Genomic DNA, 16,522 nt, shown 5'->3' with positions numbered 1-16,522 from the left:
GCAGGTGGGGGGGCCACTGGTGGGCTGTTGGGGGCAGCCAAAATTTTTTTTGCTTGGGGCAGCAAAAAACCTAAAGCCGGCCCTGAACCAAAGGAAACAAATATATACATGCCTTAGAAAATAGCTCCCAATGCCTGATAGGGCAAAAACATTGTCGCAGGTGGTTCTGGGTACATGTCGTCAGCCCCCCCTCCCTCCGTGAAAGCAATGGCAAAAAATCGTTTCTTGCTTTTTTTCCTGGGTTACCTGTGCAGACGACATACCACGGCAAGCATGGAGCCCGCTCAGCTCACTGTCACCGTATGTCTCCTGGGTGCTGCTGGCAGACGCGGTACTGCAGTGCTACATAGCAGCAGCTCCTTGCCTTTGTAAGTTAGCAAAGACGGTTAGCAGCTGTATTGTACTGTCTGCTGCTGTCTCCTCGTTCCTCCTGGCCGGCCTCAGTGAGGTCGGTCGGGGGCTCCTGGGCAGACATGGGTGCTCCTGGCCGGCCTTGGTGAGGTCGGTCGGGAGTGCCTGGACATAAATGGGAGTGACTCCAGGTCATTCCCTTCTTTAAGTTTTGTCTAATGGAGATTCAGTTCTCCTGGAATATCAGGCAAGCCTACCAAAGAACCAGAGAGGCAAACGGCCGCTCCGGGTCAGAGCCCCAGACATTCCGCTTCTATGATGAGCTGCATGCCATTCTAGGGGGTGCCCCTATAACTACCCCACCCCTGTGCTTCCACAGGAAGTTTCAGCCAAAACAGTTCAGCCATTTCTAAGAAAGAGGTTAGTAAAAAAATACACTGGTTTGCCCATGTTTTAATTTAAAAAATCGGCAGCCTTTTTCTTTGAGAAGTTCTAATGCCTCCATACTTTGGAGAATAGACTTTAAATATGGCTGGAGAGAGGCGGTGTTACCCTGCTCTCAAAGATGTGTCCTTTCACTGTTTTTGTGGAAAAAACACTCACATTTGGCCAAGTTATAAGGTGTGAAAAATCTCCATTTGCATCTGCTTAGTAGAGACTACAGTTTACAGATCAATCCTCTGAAGATCCTGTCTGCACTGAGCATGCTCCAGTTGCTCACAGCTCCTATATGCCAACCAGACTGTGCATATGCAAACCCCCCACAGTGACTGACCGCGCTACAGTCAAGGGCAATGGGGGCGGAGCAGCACTTCCCCTGGGATTGCTTTTCCTGGCTGCTATGGGATGTTGTGGAGCCAAGCACAGGAACCAGGAGCAATGCCCTTTGCTGTGCTTTCAATGATCCTCTTGCTTGCTACCAGACAACATGGAGAAGGAAGATGCCTGACTCCAGTGAAGAAGATACAAGTGCTGCACTTAGTAGATTAGGACAGGGAGTTTGGGGTGGGGGAATAGGTCAGGGAACTGGTGGCGGGGGCAAGTCTAGGGCTTCCTGGACAAGGAGACTGGGATGAAGAACTGTGGGAGGACTTTGGGGCTCAGATGGAAGGCCTGGAGGGGAAGACTGGGGGTAGGTAGGCAAAAAGACTGTGACAAGGAGTTGGAGGGGGAAAGAAACCAAGACAGGTCAGATGGGACGGAGCAGAAGGGCTCAAGCTTGTGAGGAACTGTCAGAAGGGCCCATGCCCCTAGAGCACACTTCTCTTCACAGCTTGGAATGGAACCCATGATTCTCGAATCTCACCATTCCTCTACAGCCCACTGGCCAAGGGTTTGTCCCATCCCCTTCTAGCTCTGGGCCACATTGAATAGGACAATCTACTAATGCTATCAATTAGACCACTAGCTCAAATGACAGAGGTCCTTGCAATGGATATAAAGTTTCCACACCAGCTGATGAACCATGTGAGTGTCAATATGATATTACATGATAGAATTCTGGGTTTTCTTTTTCATTTGTTTGCTTTTTAGAAACCCTAGACAATTACACACACGCTTTGTTAAAAGAATTTTAAGATTGCTAATTCAAGCACACTCATGTCAAGAAACGCCATAATTAAGTTGCTCCTGAAGTGAAACATGTGAAACTGATATGCTTGGCAGTATTATGTTTGCTAGTCACTGAATGGAACCCTACCTATGTTTCCCCAAAAGTTTTCTCGACTCTGCAATAGATTTGGCAAAACATTTCACTTCAATTACGTTTCATCAGAAAATGTCGGAAAAATTCTACTAGGCATAATACCTTTATTTGGAAGGTTTTACCTGTAAATGTGCACCCTCGGGCTTTTTATCTCCTTTCTTCATTCTCACTCCTTTATGGTTAATTTAATACATTTTTTCCCTATGAGCACTTATTTAGGATAGTTTTTCTTTATAAATTGGCGACAAAATTATCAGAGCACAGACAATTACCTCAGTTGCCATCAAGCACAAGGAAACACAAGGCTAAATCCTGCTCTCATAAATCTGAAGTGAGTGACTTCATTAAAGTTGTTACATTTACACCAGCTTAACTGACAACACAAGCTGACCCCAGAGTCCCCGATATTAACCTCAGTGGGAAAGTTAGAATTTTCTGGGGCACTGAATTGAGTGATACCCTGAAGGTTTATCCCTGGGTGAACTGTAACTGTTTGCAGTATCTTAGCATTGCCCTCTCCCTTATATATATGTGTGTGTCAGCTGTGTTTGAACTGGGAATTAAGGTGACTTGCATTTAGAGTAATGAGTAAACATGCTAATATTCAGAGTAGGTTCTGAAAATAGCTTTTTCAGTTAGGGGATTTTTCTTTTTACAGATGTTGGGGGTTGTGATGGGGTGTCCCTCCGACACAGGACTGGAAGAGGCTAAGGTAGCCAGGTAGGCATATGGACTCCACAGGCCACACCTGGAGGAAGAGCCAGGGAGTAGGAGTCGATTGCAAGTGGGTTGCTGCTGGGAAAGGGCAGGCACTCCCTGGGAAGGAGAAGTGTTTTAGGTGCTGCAGAGGTGTATTAGCTGCAGTCACTCCTTGGGAAGAGAGTTGAGGGTTTGGAGCTGGTTCCCACAGAGAGAGGAGGGGAACCAGGAGTGGTAAAGCAGTCCAGGGAAAGAGCAATGAGGGCAGAGAGAGGAAAGCCCCCAAATGCTGGGTGGAGGTTCCCTGGAGTGGAACCCAGAGTAGTGGGCAGGACTGAGCTCACCAAGGGCATGGCTTCGACCAGTGGAGCAGGGAACAGGAAGACTGTCTGGGACACTCTGGGAGTGACATAGGATTTGAAGGACTGAACCCCGAAAGAGGGGAACACTGAGTGACCTCCCTGGAGGGTGGAGTCACGAAGAGGACGCTGCAGTTCCAGGGCTGAAAGAGGGGCTGCAGACCAGAGAGAGAATCCGAGCGCTGATGTGCAAACCATGGAAGGGGGTGTCTTCCCCAAAACCTAGTGTCCAGAGTGACCAGGAAGTGGTGCCAGACCAGTGGTGAGTGGTACACACTATGACAGTGGTTTTCTGTGGGGTTTTTGGCCATTCGTGGGTTTTAAATTTTTTTAAAATATATATTTCTAGGGTGATTCTGGGTATAATTGATTGATACATATTTTGTCCTAATGAGGAGACATTGGATTCAGTGAGCTATGCAGGTGGCACATAGGTGGTGAGAAGTACCTGCATCTTCCCAATTAGCAGTTGGTGCTAACTTGATGTAGCCAGTTCTGCCCCACCTCTCCTTTGCAGCCCTAGTGTAGAGGAGTGGTAGAGACATAATCTAGTGAACAGAGCACTTGATTGGGTGTCGGGAGATCAGGGCTCAGGTCCTCAAAGGTATTTAGGCCCCCAGCTCTCATTGATTTCAAAGGGAGCTAGGCATCTACATACTTTTGTGGATCTCAGCCCAGAATATTAACCGTGGCTCTGCCACTACCTCACTGAGTGACCTTAATCATGTTACTTTCTATCTGTGTGCCTCTGCTTCCCATTCTACCCTTTGCCTTGTCTATGTAGACTGTGTGCTTTCTGGAGCACTGTCATTGAATATGTGGGTGTGAGTAGAGCCTACTATCTCCGATGGACCCTCTAGGCCCTATCATAATAACGACAATGAGAAACTAGAGTGCAAGGGTGAGAAATGGCCAGAGCGTGTTGTGGCTCTGGCTAGCCCTGCTGATTGATGGTGCTGTAGGGACTGCTGCAACTGGCATATTTTATAGCAGCTCTCTCAAGGCTGATTCCCCACTCTGGCACATCACGTGCAGAAGATGGGGGCCCACAAGGATTCTAAAAATTGATACTGGCCACTCTAGGCTGCTATTAAACTCCCAAGGTCACAGTTTCTCTCTGACCTTGGAGGGATAGATCCTGCCACCCCCCAAGGGCAAAAACAAACAAACAAAAACCCTTGGGACCCCAGGAAGGCTCACTTGGGAATTCCTTCCTGTGGGGTACCCTCGAGCCCTTTCACCCCTCCTCCTCCCCATCCCCCTCGGGGGAAGAGCTGAGAAAGAAAACAAAGGAAAGTAGCTGTTGCCCTAGCTAATTAAACAACGTGCACAAATCTCTTAGGACACCAAAAATCCAATCCTTTTCTTAAAAAAAGATAAATGTTATTAAAAACAAAAAGAAAGAAATACATCTGGAACTTAGGCTTTTGCTAGATTTAGAAAACCCACTTACAAAATTTAAACCTCAAGAATAACCTTCTTGAGGTCCAGCATAAAGGTTACAAGCAAAACAAAAAGCATTTGAGGTTAGCTCAGAGGAGTCCACAAGCCAATAAGAAATAAACAGAAATAAACCTAGTCGCATCTTCTTAACAGGGGCAGCTCTAGCTTTTTTGCCGCCCCAAGCACGGCAGTCAGGCGGCCTTCGGCAGCACGCCTGCGGGAGGTCCCTGGTCCCGCGGATTCGGCGGCATGCCGAATTACCGCCGAAGCTGTGGGACTGGCGGACCTCCCGCAGGCATGCTGCCGAAGGCTGCCTGACTGCTGCCCTCTCAGGGACCGGCAGGGCGCCCCCCGGGGCTTGCTGCCCCAGGCACGCGCTTGGAGTGCTGGTGCCTGGAGCTGCCGCTGCCCAGAGACGTGACTGGAGCAGAAGCTGCCAAGGCCAAAGCCCTGAGCCCAACGCCGGGCTGATGCAACGCACTCACTTCTGCATTGCCTCTGCAGGTGCATCTGATATCCCCACGGAGAGGAAGTCCTGTCCCCAGCCCGGCAGACAAACAGCTAGGAGGCCCCTACTGGCTTCTCTGGCTGGGGGGATCCCAGCAGGACAGGGAGATCGGATTTCACGGGGCAGGGCTAATTCCATCTAGCCAAGAAAGGCACAACAAGAACCAACCGCTGTCAGCTGCAGCCAGAGCAATTCAAATAAGAGGCAAGGCACCCATTTTTGACAGCGAGGGAGACTAGCCACTGGAACAAATTCCCCAGGGGAGAGCTGGAGTCTCTGTTTCCTGGTGTCCTACCATCACAACTGGGTGTCATTCTGGAAGGGGCCTTTTAGTGAGTTACAAGCAATTGGGCTTAATAGGGTGCTGAGAGTGTGAAATTTCATAGCCCGTGAAATAGAGGCCAGATTAAGAGATTGAATTGTTTCACAACCGATGCCTCTATGAAAACTCAGTGTGGGGTGAGGAACAAACTCTGCTGTTTTACTGGGTGGCCTGGTTGCTCTCCAGAATCAATAATGAGCAAGTGGGGAGATCCAGGGTGCAGCTCAAACATCCAACCGGGCTGGCCGGGGGAAGGCCTCAGGCCTGCCAGGGAATGGTGAGTGTGGCAATGACTTCACAAAGGCCTCTGGCAGGAACTCAGCCTATTGGGCAAAGATGATGAGGTGGCTGTAACCTCACAGAGCTCCCTTGACAACAGCCAGGCAGGACAGGGATGCGGGGCAGGGGAACCTCGGAGACCCTTGTAGCCTTGCTGCAGCAAGCCTCCATCTCGTGGTCTCTCCCTGAGGACCAAGAGACGATTGGTATTGAGATTCTTTTGGATATTTTTCCATTCTGTGTGGATTTTATTGGAAAGAAATCGTCATCTGTGTAGAAGGTAAGAAAAAATATAGGCTCTATGTACGAGATAGAGGACTCTGTCCTAGCAGATTCTCAGGTTGTGGTAGAGAGGTTTGATATCTCTGTACTGGGCACAGATTAAGAGATTGAATTGTTTCACAACTGATGCCTCTATGAAAACTCAGTGTGGGGTGAGGAACAGACTCTGCTGTTTTACTGGGTGGCCTGGTTGCTCTCCAGAATCAATAATGAGCAAGTGGGGAGATCCGGGGTGCAGCTCAAACATCCAACCGGGCTGGCCGGGGGCAGGCATCAGGCCTGCCAGGGAATGGTGAGTGTGGCAATGACTTCACAAAGGCCTCTGGCAGGAACTCAGCCTATTGGGCAAAGATGATGAGGTGGCTGTAACCTCACAGAGCTCCCTTGACAACAGCCAGGCAGGACAGGGATGCGGGGCAGGGGAACCTCGGAGACCCTTGTAGCCTTGCTGCAGCAAGCCTCCATCTCGTGGTCTCTCCCTGAGGACCAAGAGACAGTTGGTGTTGAGATTCTTTTGGATTTTTTTCCATTCTGTGTGGATTTTTTGGAAAGAAATCGTCATCTGTGTAGAAGGTAAGAAAAAATATAGGCTCTATGTACAAGATAGGGGACTCTGTCCTAGCAGATTCTCAGGTTGTGGTAGAGAGGTTTGATATCTCTGTACTGGGCACTGGCGCAACCACTCCTGGAATATTCTGTCCATTTCTTGTGTTTTACTAAAAAATCTGCTCGAATTCCTATGGGAATTATTTTGATGGACGTTCCATGACCGATGTGAAACAGAAATTCAGACCAGTGTGGTTCCTTGTGGGCTTGGAATTTATGAATCTGAGACTTGCTGGGGGCATTTGGAATTTGTCCCTTTTTGCTTCCCTTTTCCTCCTTCCCTCTTGACTCTTCTTCTCTTTTCTCTTCTTTCTTTTCTTTCCTCTGCTCTTCTTCCTGGGGAGGGGAGGGCTGTGCTCCAGCTGTCATTGTAGGAGGCCTCACAAAGAGGTGGGGCTGGAATTGTGCACTGATGGTGATCTCCACCATAGTGATCTCCTGTGGCAACTAATGCTTTTGCCCGTGTGTTGAGAATGCTCCGCCTCCAGGGCTGAGAGTCTCCACACTGATCGGCCAAGTGTGGGGCTATTGCTGAGTTCATAGGGAGGAGACTCAGGCACTCTTGGCTGAGTGCAGTGAGGCCTAAGACTCAATTCAATGGGATCTGTTTGTCTGTCGCTAAGGCGATAATTTTTGAAGGCTACATCCAATTGAATCCGAAATTTCAGGGAATTTCTAGGCATCAGTGGGAAGAAGCTTGTTGATTTTGGTGACATTTGGAAAATAACATCACCAGAAAAGCCTGATTTCCACCTGTGCCACTTACCTTGGGGCTGTGAGCTGAAGGGCATTGTGACTTGAGAGTGAATTCAGCCAGTCAGTGCGAACTCTCCACAGGTGATTTGCATGAGTCAGTAAATGAACCTGCAGGTTTCCGTGGAAGCGATGCCCAAGGCAGGCCTCAGGCTTAGGGTTGATGCAAAGGGTTAGTGGAGTGAGTGAGCGACAGGTGGCTGAGTTACCTCTGGTGCCACAGTGGTACTGCTAAGGTTCCTCTGCCTGCTGCACCTTCTGGGCGGGGACTGTCAAGGGGAAGGTTTTGTAGATTTGAAACGTAGAAACCAGGAAGCGCAGAAGAGGAATGGCTTAGACAATTTGGCAATAAAATGTAGGTTTTGTGGCAATATCCGGTGCAATTGCTACTGGTTCAGGGATGGAGACAATATTCCTGCTCCTCTTACCACTTCTCAGCAGGGGGTTGGACTAGATGACCTCCTGAGGTCCCTTCCAACCCTGATCTTCTAAGATTCTATGATTCTTAGTTTGGCCTCCATAAAAGAGACAAAGGAGAGGAGGCAGCAAAATTCATATCAGTAATTTGTTGTGCCTTATTGCTCAGTCTTAAGCAAACAGGTGTCTGGAACTCTAGTTAAAGAGAATATGAGCAGTTTATGATTCTCTCGAATGAAGTAGTTCTTCTAAAATCAAGGTGAATACCAATCAATGGCTATTTCAAAACCAAAAAACCCCCAAAGGGATTTTTTTTTATTTATCCTGGATTTTTAAAATGTAAATTTAAAAACAGTTTGTTTCTTTAACAAACCTATCGGGGATCAAATTTAAAACTATGACTGACAAGCTATGTTAAGGCCTAGAGTTGCTCTAGCCTAGTAAATGCATTTAAATAAATACATATATAAAGGAATCCATATTTGCTGCCAAGTTTCAGAGGAAGTCAAATCACTGAACTGTTGGAAGTCATTGGCTAAGCACCTGGGAGTCCAGAAGTTGTTGAAATAGCCCTATTTTGGCAGCAATAGCGTCTTCTGCAGGTGCAGAAAGAATATTTTCTTCATTTCATTTGATGCAGCTACTTCATTCCAATTTAAAAAACTGTTTGGGATTTGAAAAAGGATGAAGGCTTCTGTTCTTCTTGTAATATATGAATAAACACTAGAGAGAAGGAGATGTAAGCTACTACTTCAAAAATCTGGTTGGACAATTATGACCAGGAACAATCAGTTCAATGCATTAACTAGAGATACGTCTTTACCTCCGTTTGTTTGAAATGAAAAAAGAAATGTTTCAGTCAACCTTTTTGTTTTGATGTATCCTGCAAAACCAGCAAGTCAACGTGTTTTAATGGCTAGCTATTCATAGAATCATAGACGACTAGGGCTGGAACAGAGCTTAGGACATCATCTAGTCCACCCCCCGGCTCAAAGCAGGACCAACCGCAAGTTAATCATCCCAGCCAGGGGTTTGTCAAGCTGAACTTTAAAAACTTGTACGGCTGGAGATTCCAGCACCTCCCTAGGTAATGCCCCAAACAACAACAATCACTCATTGTCCTTTAGAGCACAAGGGCTCTAACACGCCTGACGTGCTCAAATCTCTCTCCTGCTAGGACTTAGAGAATTTTCTCCATCCCCATGATACAGAGGGAAAGAGAAAAGAAGTGACTTCTCTTTGGTCACACACCGAGGTCATGCTAGAGCTAGAAAGAGAAGCACAAGAAAAAAGTTGTATCCAAATGTTTTGCATTTCAAACTAACTGATTTCTTGAACAAAGGAAATTTGATGTGTGGTTAGTGAACTGAAATGATACCTTCTGGTCTCCACGTGTTTCTAGATGTTGTGGATTTGGTTGCCCTGGTAATAGCATCTTGTGTTGCTATGGCAACTGAGTTAGATTATTAGGGGATAGGCCAGCCAGTTTTGCCTGGTTTGGTTAGTTCAGTGTGTGTAAATAAATGGTTGCTTTTTAAGGCTTACAGTTCTCTGGTCTCCAGTAATTTCTTCCTAAACCTGCTGCCCCCAAGGATACAACACTAGATTGATGAACTAGTCGATCCATCCCCTCACACCTCGTTTTTATGCAGAGATTGATGGAGGAAAACCAGTTTGCCTGTTTTGTGAACTCCCAATGGCTTTCTTGAATTTCAACAAACTAGTCAATTGAACTGAACTATTTGAATAAACTGCAATGAAGAACTGAAGGAAAGATTTTCTACCCCGTTCAAGGAAGCTATTGCTGTCCAAAGCTGAGTTAGTTTTTCAGCTAACTTTGCTTCCAGGGCCTTAGCTATCCCGTCAGTGGTGTGACTGCCTTAAAAACTTGGCAGTGAACATGTTCCACTTAATGTTATTTTTTCCTCTTCTATTTAAATTATTTAAGAGATTGTCATAAATTTTGCCCTTAATTTAAAATAGATGATTTTTTTCTTGTCAAGCTGGGCCTTACAAATCTCTAAGGATGAAGATTCCACCACCTCCATAGGTCACACTCAGAGCCAGGGAGACTGGGAATAGAGCAAAACCGCCAATGAAAGCCAGGAGTCCAGACTCCCAACCCCCTGCCTCAGTCACACTCAGAGCCAGGGAGACTGGGAATAGAGTCCCGCTGGCACTTCCCAGCTCTGGAAGAGAGTGTTCCTCTAGTGGCTAGTGCGGGAGCCTGGAAGGCTCCGTCCCCAACTCTATCCCTGACTCCCTCGGCGACCCTGAGGCAGTGGCTTCTCCTGCCAAGACCTCTGTTTCCATCAGTGGGGCTGGGGACACTGCCCTAGAGCCCTTAGACCATCATGCTACAGGAATTTGTGTGAGGTACTAGGAGACCTGGAGATGGGAGGTGTCCTGCTGGCTGTAGGTCAGTGTTGTGAACCCCCAGTTGCTAGGCTGAATTTATCCATCGCCTGGCAATAAACCATCATCTTGTTTTCACAGCCAGTTTCGATCTCCTGGCTTCTACCCCCTACCTGCGGGCAGGGCATTGGGCAGCACCCTTTCCGCCCACCTGGGTGCAGAAGATCGAGGAAGAGAGCATCTTCCATCCAACTCTTTCCCATCGAGAGCAAGTGAGTGGAGTTCTCCAGAGCCATCCCCAGTGTGGTGGGAATGGCCCAGCAATAGGGCTCCCAGCCCTTCCCTTGCAGGAGATTGTTCCCCACATTGAGAGTCTTTGGGAAGGGCAGAACCTGCCAGGTGCTGAACACCCACAACCGTAATCCGTGAAATCAGTGGGAACTGAGGGCGACTCCTGCCTCCTAGGATTGGTACCTTGTGAAAAAACTTTCGTTGGGGACTCTCCGGGTTCTGCTCTTTCTCTAGCCTGGGAGGGAGCGGGGCCTACTGGGGTGGAGGGAGCTGCTTGTCCAAACTAACGGAGAGTCCCATTGCTCTGAAAGGACAAGACTCTCCCAGTATCACAGGGCCCCATTGGTGAGGGGGAACATTGGGAGCTGCCTGTGCTGTGAGTTGCTGCCACTGTGTGTGGACAGCAGCCCCATGCCCTGGGGTGGGGTGTGCGGTGTGGGGGAGTTGACTCAGCGGAGGGGAGGCGGGCAGGGGAGCAGGCAGGCCCGTTAATGAGAGGCTGCCTTGAGCCCAGACTCACGGCTGCTCCCCACTCGGTTCCAGAATGAAGCGTCTGAAGCAGATCCTGAGGCGGAAGGCTGGGGACATGGCTCCAGAGCCAGCAGGGAGCAGCGTCCGGCTTGCCCGGGAGGAGAGCGGCCCCTCTGTCCCCACGGGCAGGGAAGAGGTTTGTGGACTGGCAAACCAGAGGAGCTCCCTGACCTTCTGGAGGAAGAATAAAACACCAGCTCCCTTAGCAGGCCCTGAGGCACCTTCTGGTCCCAAACGGAGGTGGCCCAGGGTCATGCTACGTCGGAGGGACCCAGGAGAGGGCGGGAGCCGGGCAAGGTGGCTCTGCGGCTTCCTTTGCAGGAAGCAGAGGAGCCAGGAGCCCAGCCCCAGTGCCCAGCAGGAGCCATCTACAACCCTGGCCATGGAGGAGCCCCCAGCCGGCCCAGAGCAGGAGCTGGGCCACTCTGGCACGGGGGCCAGGAGCTCCACCTACTCCCGAGGGGCCAGCAGCCCCTCCGTGCGGTCTAACAGCCCTGAGGGCAAAGGGTCCCTCTTTGCAGGTGAGGGGAGACCCAAGGGACAGGGGGAAGGACGGGGCGGTGGGGGACTAGTAACACCCTGTGCCCATTGGCTCACCAAGGCACCAGGACTGAGCCACGGGAGCCCCACTGACACCAGTGGGAGTGGCACAGCCACCCACCCTGCGGCAGGGGATCCTGGGCACAGTCGGGGGAGCTCCAGCCTCCCCTGGTGATGTTGGGGGGAGGGGGGCTGACGGCCACGGGGCCCTGAGGCTGATGGGGCTGAGGGCGTCTCTGGGAGGGGCAGGGTGGGGCCCTCTAAGCCATGGGGTTCCTTGTTGAGGATGGGGGACATTGAGGCATTTCTCTGCACTGCATTCCGACAGCAGCAGCATAAATGATCCTTTCTCCTTCTCTCCCTGGTGCAGAGACCCCCAGTGCCCAGCTGGAGGAGGAGGAGGAGGAGGAGGAAGAGGACTTGTCCCCTGAACAAGAGATCATGAGGGACATCGAGGGGCACCTCCAGGGCAGAGCTGAGGTACAAAAATCCCCCAGCTGCGCTGCCCCCGAGTCTGTCCTGCCCCTTGTTCCATCCCCACCCACGCAGGGGGGTCTTGTCCCAGAGAATCCCTCACCCCCAATGGGGGGCACTTCTCCCCTGTTACCTGGCACCCCAAAGTGGGGGCATTTGTCTCACGCAGACCAAGGTGTCCGCTCCCCGCAGACACTGTCCCAGTTACAACCCCAGTCTGCGCAGGGCGACACTGGGTTTGGGAAGCGGGGCGGCTTTCCCTGTCCAACCCCATGGGGTTCCTGAGCCCTGGAGCTGCTCTAGGTGGTGTGGGGAGGTCCCTACCTAACCGTCTCTCTCTCTCTCCCCCACCCCACTCCTAGTTGCTGGAGGACAGGGCCAAGCAGCTCTGCTTCCTCCGTGCTATCCCACGTCTGTGCTTCTTCGCACAGCAGCAGCGGCGGGATACCCTGGAGCCGCACTTCTCAAAGGCGGCCCTCGTGGAGAGCATTGCGGTGAGTGGGACCCCGTGCCTGGCCCCTGGGGCGAGGGACCCAGATATGGGAGGAAGAGTTAGTGGGGCTGGAGTGGGGAGCAGACGACAGTGGTTCCTGGGGCTGAGGGCTGGGGAGCAGGGAAGGGGGAAATTCTGACACCGATCGGGAGCTGGGAGTGGGGGAATTGTAAGGCTGGAGGGGAGGGGAGGGGAGGGGAGCGAGGAATTGGGTGGGAGAGGGGGAAGGAAGTTTGACGGATGGGCGGAATGGGGGACCCAGCTGGTTGGGGGTGGGGGTGACACTGGCTGTTTCTGCAGAGCACTTTGGTCTCCTCCCTGGGAAGCGCCTGTGGGTCTGCGGGGCCTGAGTCTCACATGCGATTTTATCTTCTTGGGGTCTCTCAGGAGCTGATTGAAAATCTGCCCCTGGTGCCAGAGCCAACCGACGTCATCTCCAGCTCCATGGCCGCGGTTTGCAGCCTCAGGTACCAGGACCTTCCCATCCAGCTGCCCTAACCCTGGTGCTGATCGGGTCCAGAGCCGGGAGTCCCAGATCCTCTCTGGCCTAGATTACCCCCAGCTGTGGCTGTTCGCGTCCCCCAGCAGAGGAGGTGGGAACTTCCCCTCTTTCCTGGCTGGGGGGCGATTTCACTCCCATAACGTTAGAGTGGCCGTAGGGAGGGGATCACTGCGGGGGAGGGGGGTCATGTCCCTGTCAGTGCTAGCGCCACTCCGGTGCTGCCAAGTATAACACGGGCTCCTCTCTCCTGCCAGCAAACTGAAGCCGCCGCTTGCCCTGGAGCTGGAGTCACGCCTCCTGCGGGCTCTTATGTATTCCATCTTCGCCATGACCACTGAGCGGTATAACACCTACTTCCAGGTAGGTCATGATCCTACTTCTCCCGACCCAGGAGCAGGAGCCGCCTCTGGTCCCTGCTCCCTCGGTTTGATGGAGCTGCTGAGAATAGGGGAGGGGTGAGCAGAGCTGGGAACAGGCCCAGGCAGGGCGGAGGGGGGACAACACAAACTCTCAGGGAGGGCCCCTTCCCTTCAGGGGGGATTGTGTTACCCCGCTGTGGCTGAACCCAGCCTTCCCTCTCCCCATTCTCTGCTCTGCTGCCTGGACTCTCCCGGGGATCCTACCTCCCACCCATTGCGGTTTGGCTGTTCCATAGTCTGCTGGGTGCCAGGCCCTGCGCAGAGAACTGCTAAGAGCAAGGATTGAAGAGGCAGCAGGCATCCGGCCCTGAACTCTTGCTAAGTATCCCTGGAGTGATGGGAATGGCAGAGGCCAGGATGTGCCTTTTGGGTCTGGCCAGGGCTCCCCCAAGAACCCCCCTGGTCCCCTGACTGGTGTAGCCCCATGTCCCATGACTGACGGGTGCTCCCTCTTCTTGCAGGCTCTGCACAACACCTTTTTAGAGGGCCTGGACACCATGCTCGGGTGCCTGCTCACCGAGACCCCCACCACAGACAAATTGCAGCACCTCTTGGAGGTGAGTAGAATGGGAGGGTCTGGGGCGGAATTTCCCCTGAACCCCGTGGGAGGGCTGCAAAGGAGAGACTAGAAGCGTCACGTTTCCATTGTGTCCTCCCAGCTTGGACCCAAGCAGCCACACGTTCCCAGAGCTGTCAGTGCAGTGCCATGTTGGGACCCTTACGCCTCATGGGGCGGGGGCGCGGGGGAGCAGGGGAAGGAGCTGGGAGTGTCAGCCAGAGCTCTGCATGGCAGCATTACGCACTAACAGTGAGCACCAGGCCTGGCTGGGGACTGAGAGACTGAAACCCCTGTGAGATGCAGGACATGGGCCTCTGAGAAAAGTCTCTGGCTCCTTTCTAGGGAGACCCTGAGATACAGGAGGAGCCTCAGGGAATCAGCTCTTCTGTCCTAGGGACACTGCAGTTCCTGGAGGCATTGTCCTCACGGCCGCTCCATCCATCTTACCAAGGCCTTTGCAGCCGGGGTCTGGGGTCCAGGGCATATGCCTTGATCCTGACGTGCTGTTCATGGATCAGGAGTTCAGAGCAAATAGACCAGCCCCAAGACCGAACATTGTCCCAGCCTGGAGAGATAATGAGCTTGTGCCCAGCAAGACGTGGGCAGTGTCATGAACCCCCACATGAGGAGTCAGCTATTCCCCCCTGGGCACAAGGTCTCAGCCCCATGGGAGGGGGAGAGGCTCGTTTGTAGAGCATGTACGCCTGTCCGCTGACCCTCCCCTGCCTCCTTCTCCCGCAGCACGTCTATTTCTGGCTCCATTCCAAAAACAGACACGAGAGAGTTAGAGCCATACGGTGCAGCGCTGCCCTGCTCCAATTCGCCACCTCCCTGCCCGGATTTGACGTAAGTGACCTTTGACCCCAGCATCCTGCAGAGTCAGGGCTTGAGTCAAGTTCCTCATCCCCTGGCTAATTGGTCGGCCCTGGGTCCGTGAGCGACTGCGTTCCACAGGCCACGGGCTGGCAGGGTCGTGCCTGGCCTCAGGGTCCTTGTTATTCTGGAGCAGCCTGGCAGCGAGTGCTCATAGAGGGCCCTTGCCCTGGTCCCTTTGCTTCAAGCTCCTTTGGGGTCATAGAGAAAGAGGGCTCTAGTTCCTCTCCCTCAGCACCTCCTACAGATGGATGGGAGCAGAGCTCTGGCCCAGAGGAGCTGGGGAGCTGAAGGGACAATGTTGATGGATTCCCCTCTTCTCCTCCCACCAGACCTCCTCCGATTTCCCTAAGGCGGGCAACTTTGTATTGCAGCTGGGTCTGTACATCTCGGACCCAGCCAACGACATCAGCCAGCAAGCCAGGAGCGGGCTACATTGGCTGCAGAGGCTCCTGCTGCAGAGGAGGGGTAAGAAACCCAGCTGGGCAATGGGGCCCCATAGAAGTGAGTCCCTTGGCGACTAGCTCCAGCTGGCCATTGGGACACCAATAGAACTAAGGCCTCTTGTGTTAGACCAACTGCAGCAGGGCAGAGGGACCTCAATGGAAACAAGGCTCCTGTTTTGGGCCCCCCAGTTGCTGGCCAAGGGACCCTACAGAAAGAAGCCCCCTCCTCTGAGACCGACCCCAGCTTAGATGATGTCTCACACTCATCTCCCTAATTCAGGGAGAGAGGAAGGGGACGAACATGCCAGGGAAATTGGCAGCTTTACCTCAGAGCCTGGCTCCGTCCCCCAGCCCAGGGAAATCAGCCCACCCAGGGGACAGCCAGCTGGTGAGGGGACAGGAACGGAGCTATTGAGACACGTGGCAGGAAAGAGCCCACCATGAGGGCAGGGGCAGGGACCACAGGAGAAGGACCAAAGCTTGTAAGATATCACCAGTTGGGTAGTTAGGGCCAGATCCTGACTTCACTGGGTGGGTTCTCAGTATTAGACACCACTGTTAACAGGCGCCCACTCCCAGAGCACCATGGCCATAAGGGTCCATGATTGCTGTGATGAATGAGATAAATCCCCCTTCAGCTACTTAGCTGCCTGGTCCATTGGGTGCCCCGAGGACCCCGGCCAGTGTTCACCCAGCAAAGGGAACAGAAGGAAACAGGCACTAAAACCGGATGCCAACCCTCCCCAATGGGTGTGTCTCTCTTCCCCAGGGTTGAACATCCAAGAGGCGAGCCATCTGTGGTGCCGGGACAGGATCCGAGACACCGAGCGCCTGGCCTACAGACATATGGCCAGGGTGGCGGAGGTAAGGACTCTCTGCTGGTGCATTGCAGCAGCTCAGGTGTGGAGCTGTCTCCCCTGCAGTTAGTGTGTTATGGAGAGGGAGGGATACCTCAGTGGTTCGAGCATTGTCCTGCTAAACCCAGGATTAGGAATTCAATCCTAGAGGGGGTCATTTAGGGATCTGGGGCAAAAATCTGTTGGATGATTTAGTTGGTGCTGGCCCTGCTTTGAGCAGGGGGTTGGACTAGATGACTTCCTGAGGTCCTTTCCAACCCTGATATTCTATGATACTTATTTCCAGCTGACAGTGTTCGACTGCAAGAGGCCGAGGACTCTGGGTTGGAGCCTTGCTAACGGTCCAGGCTTGTGTGTGTTCCATGGATCTATGTCTACGTGGCATACAACGGATCCCCTGGGGGGTTGAGTTAATGGAGGATTGTATCTCCAGGGATCCGGCTCCGCTCACTCTCCCT

At 52.2% G+C, this 16,522-nt stretch overlaps 1 protein-coding gene across 1 annotated transcript; it reads left to right on the top strand.

The window, feature by feature from the left end:
• The first annotated feature begins 11,823 nt into the window (after positions 1-11,823).
• LOC117877802 (maestro heat-like repeat family member 5) lies at positions 11,824-16,198 on the top strand. The gene is made up of 9 exons (XM_034771306.1): positions 11,824-11,921; positions 12,278-12,409; positions 12,796-12,875; positions 13,165-13,270; positions 13,791-13,886; positions 14,630-14,734; positions 15,094-15,229; positions 15,977-16,071; positions 16,193-16,198. The coding sequence occupies exons 1-9, from the start codon at positions 11,883-11,885 to the stop codon at positions 16,196-16,198; spliced, it is 795 nt and encodes a 264-aa protein (XP_034627197.1). The 5' UTR covers positions 11,824-11,882.
• The last annotated feature ends 324 nt before the right edge of the window (positions 16,199-16,522 follow it).

This window comes from Trachemys scripta, chromosome 5, assembly GCF_013100865.1.
Source record: "Trachemys scripta elegans isolate TJP31775 chromosome 5, CAS_Tse_1.0, whole genome shotgun sequence".
NCBI lineage: Eukaryota > Metazoa > Chordata > Testudines > Emydidae > Trachemys > Trachemys scripta.
The sequence above is the reverse complement of the archived record's forward strand: the minus strand, read 5'-3'. Positions and strand labels throughout refer to the sequence as shown.

Coding starts and splice junctions, on each gene's coding strand:
- LOC117877802 (XM_034771306.1), top strand. CDS start 11,883: ATGAGGGACATCGAGGGGCACCTCCAGGGCAGAGCTGAG. Junction 11,922..12,277: donor ACCTCCAGGGCAGAGCTGAG/GTACAAAAATCC, acceptor CCCCACTCCTAG/TTGCTGGAGGACAGGGCCAA. Junction 13,271..13,790: donor GGTATAACACCTACTTCCAG/GTAGGTCATGAT, acceptor CTCTTCTTGCAG/GCTCTGCACAACACCTTTTT.